The sequence below is a fragment of the Nicotiana tabacum genome, chromosome 24 (assembly GCF_000715075.1).
Source record: "Nicotiana tabacum cultivar K326 chromosome 24, ASM71507v2, whole genome shotgun sequence".
Lineage (NCBI taxonomy): Eukaryota > Viridiplantae > Streptophyta > Magnoliopsida > Solanales > Solanaceae > Nicotiana > Nicotiana tabacum.
In genome coordinates, this window is record NC_134103.1 from 20,903,321 (window position 1) to 20,908,811 (window position 5,491).

Sequence of the window (5,491 nt, forward strand, 5' to 3'; positions counted from 1 at the left end):
AGTAATCTACTGGAGATTATTCAAACACTGTTAAATTTCAATTTCTATGGAGACAATAATTAATTTGTACTATCTTTGACTAGCGAGCACAATTTTCAGTGCGTGTTTTGCACAGTCAAGGTGTTATCAAACATCATCTTTAGATCATATCAACGGCTAGACACAGTGCCAAGAACATCAACACGAAAAATGACATAAAATTCATCGTTTTTAACAGAATTTAAACCTAAAATCTCTTAACTGACAAGACACCCCGACACAATTATTATAATAATGTATTATTATTGGCAGTATTATAGGTTAGTTTTATTTAGTTAGGTGCCCCAAAACGGCAAAACTAGTGCAATTCAAATTAGCATAGGTCATTATCCTTGGAAAGAAAGAAAGATACTCAAGACTATATGTAGTGATTTAAGTCTTTCGTTAGCTTCAACAAGCATTGGGATATAGTAGGAATTATTTAACTTGTCTACAAATAATCGTCATATAAAATTCCAAATTGTAATCTATTTTCTTTGTTCACTTAACACAAGTCAAATTGGCTAGTAATATTTCAACATCACGTGAAAAGGAATTCCCAACCCATCCACGTCAAAAAGAAAATGTCATTGGTTGAAAAACATTTTGCAAACTCGCATTGAAGTAGGAATAATTAGAAGAGAAAAGTAACTCATAATATTGAGCTGAGAATAAACATTAAAATTAGCCATTACCTAAAAACTTCAACTTGAAGCTAAGAGCCCTTGATAAAAAAATATTTGCGTACACGGGTAATGTAATAAAAACTTTACATATCAGTTAAATAACCTTTCATAACAGATAAGTTGCCATATTTTTTTAATAGCCACTTCAGCATATTATTAACAGTTGCTTCGTAGTTGTTTTTAAAATTTTTCCTATAGCATAAAAACTATTAATGCGTAGAATTAAGTTAAACAAAAAATTTATAGTTAACTACGACATATTAATAGTATAAAAAACTTAGGTTACATTATTATGTTAAATAAAAGATAATCACATGTAACTGCATATAATAAATAGAACTAATTACCTATATACTACTAATAATAAAGCAGCGAACCTCAACACGTATACATAAGTTACTTAAATAAACTCCCAAAGAAAGTACCTGGAAACTTAAGTTTTAAGATCTAGAGCATGTTTGATCAAGTTTTTGGGAGGTCAAAAGTATTTTTTTCCCTAAAAATTATTTTAAAAAAAATTAAAACTGTTTGGCCAAGACGGAGAAATACTTTTGGCTAGCAGCAGAAATAGTTTTTCTGCTTTTGGGAAGAAGCAAACAATTCTAGCTTCAGAAGTAGAAGCAAAAGCAAAAGCAGAAGCAGAAAATTAATTTATTCAAGACAAAACTATCCTCACCATAAATTTATATTTTTAAAATTAACTCTTACTAATTTAAGCTTTTTTTTTTTCTTTCTAGTTTCTACCATTCCTTTAAAATTAGAGATATCATTTATGTGAATATATTGTAACTTTTCAAATTCTTTTTTGACTTTTCTTGTTTTTGATTTTTTTTGTGTAATGTCTTGTAACTTTCTAAATTATCTTTTTTTTTTTTCACACTAAAGTAAATTATCTACCTCCTTCTTTGGATTATCAATTCTCTTCCTACAAATAATCATTTATAATTCCTTCTGTTAAGCTATTAATTCCCGAATCTTTAAACCAAGTTTGTTTTGGCCAAAAGTATTTTTTTAAAGTTAAGGTGCTTGGTTAATCTTTTAAATAGGAAAAAATATTTTTGAGTAGAAGCAGAATCAGTTTTTGAGAAGTGGAAAAAATAGTTTTTTCTCAAAAGCACTTTTTAAAAAAGTATTTTTGAAAAAATACACTTGTAAGCACTTTTTAAAATATTTGCGAAAGACGAGCTCAAAAATATTTTTCAAATTAATTAACCAAAAATAAACTATTCTCACCAAATTACTTAAAAACATAATTCTCAAAGTAAAATAAATTTAGAAGTTTGACCAAACGGGTTATAATATTAACATGACTGGGTGAAATTAAGAAACTTTATTGTAGGATTTTTGTTTTTTGTTTTGTTTTGGAGGGGTGGGGGGTTAAATGTTTCTTGAGCATAGTAAGTAGTCAAAGGAAAAGGTCCCACTTCTGAGGTGCGACATAAGAACCCTCATGGGTCGTTTGGCTTGAATAAGATTTATGACGGGATAAATTATATTGAGATAAGTTATACTGTGATTAGTTATATTGAGATTAGTTATTCTGGTATTGTTTTTTATCCACTGTTTGGTATATTGTATTAAAAATGACAATTGCATAATTTCTAAGAAGAATGTATAAGTTATCCCGGCACTAATTACCCCACCCTTTACAAGGTATAAATTATACCTGTACTAATTATAATCCTGGGATAACTTATACCGAGTTTGCTAACCAAACAAAGTACTAAGGTGATATTAAATTTTTATACCAGCACTATACCTTCTTATGCCCATACCAAACGATCCCTTAATGTTTTGAGATACTACTCCTTTTCCACTTTATTTGGTATAGTTTGGATTCAGGGTATTATAATTAAAGTACTTAATTTTGACCGTAAATTTTGATATAGATTCTTCAGGTTTTTAAAAATAAAATTTATATATTTGAAAAATACATAAAAATATTATAAGTTAAAAGAGTTGATAATTTAAAATATTTAAAAAAATAAAAAAAAACGTTATTAAAGAAGAAGGTATTTGGCTCTTCTGAAATAGAGTGAGTAACATAATAACGTTATTATTAAACGTTATCAAATAATAAATGTGCCAAACAAACTGAAATAGGGTGAGTAATATAATAAAGCAGCAAACTCAGCGCGTATAAGTTAAATTAAATCCCAAAGAAAGTACATTGAAACTTCAGTTTTAGGATCTAGACCAAATACTAATATCACGAGAACTTTCTACGCCAGTGTTGGAAATTCCTTCCTTCTTTTTTATTTTTTAAATCCTTTGGGGCAGCGTGTTGAATGTTTCTAGTAGTCAAAAAAAGGGTTCCAATTCTGAATTTTGTGATATAAGAACCACAAAAGATGTGGCAAGATTAGTCAAAAGAGGTATAATATTTCAAAACAAGTGGTGTTTCTTTCATTTTCCATTTCACATCCACTATCTTCAATGTCGTCTGCTTCTACAGAAAATCGTAGCCTATGGAAAGAGATCTTAATAGCAACAAGGATTATATTCAAAGCTAATTCCGGCCATTTCCATGCCCTTTCAATTCTCTTCCTCTTCCCTATCTTTTTCTCTCTCGTCGTTTATCCTTCTTTCCACCTTTCCCTCTTTCATCCCGATTACGATTTCATCACTCAACCTCAACTTTCCAACTTTTTCTTTTCCAGTTTCGAAATTGTTGTACTAGTAGCGTACACTCTGTTTCTTGTCCTCATTTTCCTCTGTTCCGTAGCCACAATTACATACAGCGCCGTTCATGCATCCTATGATAGGCCGATCAACTTCGTTTCGTCTATTAAATCTATTAGAAATTCCTTCTTCCCCCTTCTCTTCACCTTTATCGTCTCGCATGCCGTTTTCATTTCAATTGCTCTCATTTTCGCCCTTTCCTTTGTTTTTATAGTCCAAATTCTTCAAACTCTTGGATTCACTGAACTCAAATACGACTCAAATCATTTCTTGTTTTTGCTCATCCCCGCGTTGATTGTGCTCGTGCCAATTTTGATATGGCTACAGGTCAACTGGTCATTAGCTTATGTGATAACAGTAGTTGAATCCAAATGGGGTTTCGAAACACTAAGGAAAAGTGCTTATTTAGTTAAAGGGAAGAGATGGATAATTTTGTCGAGGGTCATCTTCTTCGGGCTTGTGTTGTTTGGACTGATAGGTGGCGGTTCTATGTTTTTAGTCATAGTAAGTGCAGCGAAGGGTCATCAATGGAGGAGTTTGGGGGTAATATTGCAGACTGCGCAGTGTTCAGTGATGGGATATTTGGTGATGAGTCAATTTCTTGTTGGGAATGTTGTTTTGTATATGTATTGCAAGGACTTGAACGGTGAAAAACTGCCCTTGGAAATTAGAGATAAGTTTGCCGGCGAGTATGTATCTCTGCCCTTGGACGAAGAGAAGAATCATGCTACGGTATAATTAATTATTTTAATGCCTCTAGGAATCGTGCCAAATGATTTTGCTCTTTTTTTTCTTCTTCCTGTTGTTGAATATTTGAATGACGTACGTAGTTGTATTGATATGTAAAATATATGAAGCATATGTTATACCCCGTTCATTGTAATTTGTTTGAACCAAATTGACTATGGAAAGAGTTTAAGAGAAAAAAAATATTTTTAAAATTTGTGATCTAAAACAATCTATATATATTTATATGGCTATCTCATTAAATGTAAAAGGGAATTTTCAAAGTTAAATTGTTTACAAATTTTAAAAATAATTATTCTTTTTTAAACTAAATAAAAAGAAAATAGGAAGTACTATTACTGAAGTATTTAGCCTTACGGGTTTCTCCTCAGCATCCTATGGGAATCCTCACTTGTATCACTGGTCGTCGGAAGTCTACACAAACCGGATGAATTCCCTCTGTCCACAGCCTATTATCCCGCTCTAAGATGCAAAGAATCTAATCCTAGTCATTGTTTCATTCACATTAGAAACATTAGGGAAAAAACATCTTTTGTCTAAGCCGGATGTATTTATAGGTTATAAGTAGAGTTTAAAAGTGGGTTGCTCCAGTGGTTGAGCACCCTCCATTTTCAACCAAGATATTGTGAGTTCAAGTCACCCCAAAAGCAAAGGTGAGGAGTTCTTAGAGGGAGGGGGCCGATTGTCTATCAGAAACAGCCTCTACCCAAGGTATAAGGTCTGCGTACAAACTAAGTTGTTGTTGTTGTAAGTAGAGTTTAAGAAAAGTACTTATTAATACGTTTATGAGTCATCTATCACCCCTTATCCCCTTATGGTGTCCGACCCAATAAATATTGTCCAACAATTACATTCTTTATGCTTTGGAGAAGCAACAACCAGGCAAAACGAGAAAATTAAGCTACAGTAAACGTTCTCTATCTGAAGCCAAAATGGGGGTCTAGACAAGATATGGGTTTAATATTTCAGATTTCAAGCTAGATGTTCTATTTCTGTTTCAGATTTTAATGCTCAATTCAGCAATTTCTGGTTCTTAAGAAAAGGCGAAGCAATTTCTGCTCTCTTCCATAAATTTAAGATAGGTTCTGTTTTTCTTCTTCTAATTCTACGGCTCTAGTCAGGTTCCTTCTTCAACTACTCTTATTTTTGCATAAACATTTGATAATTAGTTGTTGGGTTTGAATGTTTACCTGATACTCAGGTTTATGTGTATGTTTGATTCACGAGAATTAGTAGCTTAAAAAGAATATTGAAAACAACCTTAACATTTTCCGTTATAGACACAAATGTTAATGAATGTTTAAAAATCATAAGTTTCAAATATCTTAATTATACACATACAAATATTACGATGTTTA

At 31.6% G+C, this 5,491-nt stretch overlaps 1 protein-coding gene across 1 annotated transcript; it reads left to right on the forward strand.

The window, feature by feature from the left end:
- Positions 1–2,879: 2,879 nt before the first annotated feature.
- Positions 2,880–4,269, forward strand: LOC107774872 (uncharacterized). Its single transcript, XM_016594527.2, has one exon. The coding sequence runs from the start codon at positions 3,141–3,143 to the stop codon at positions 4,122–4,124; it is 984 nt and encodes a 327-aa protein (XP_016450013.1). The 5' UTR covers positions 2,880–3,140; the 3' UTR covers positions 4,125–4,269.
- The last annotated feature ends 1,222 nt before the right edge of the window (positions 4,270–5,491 follow it).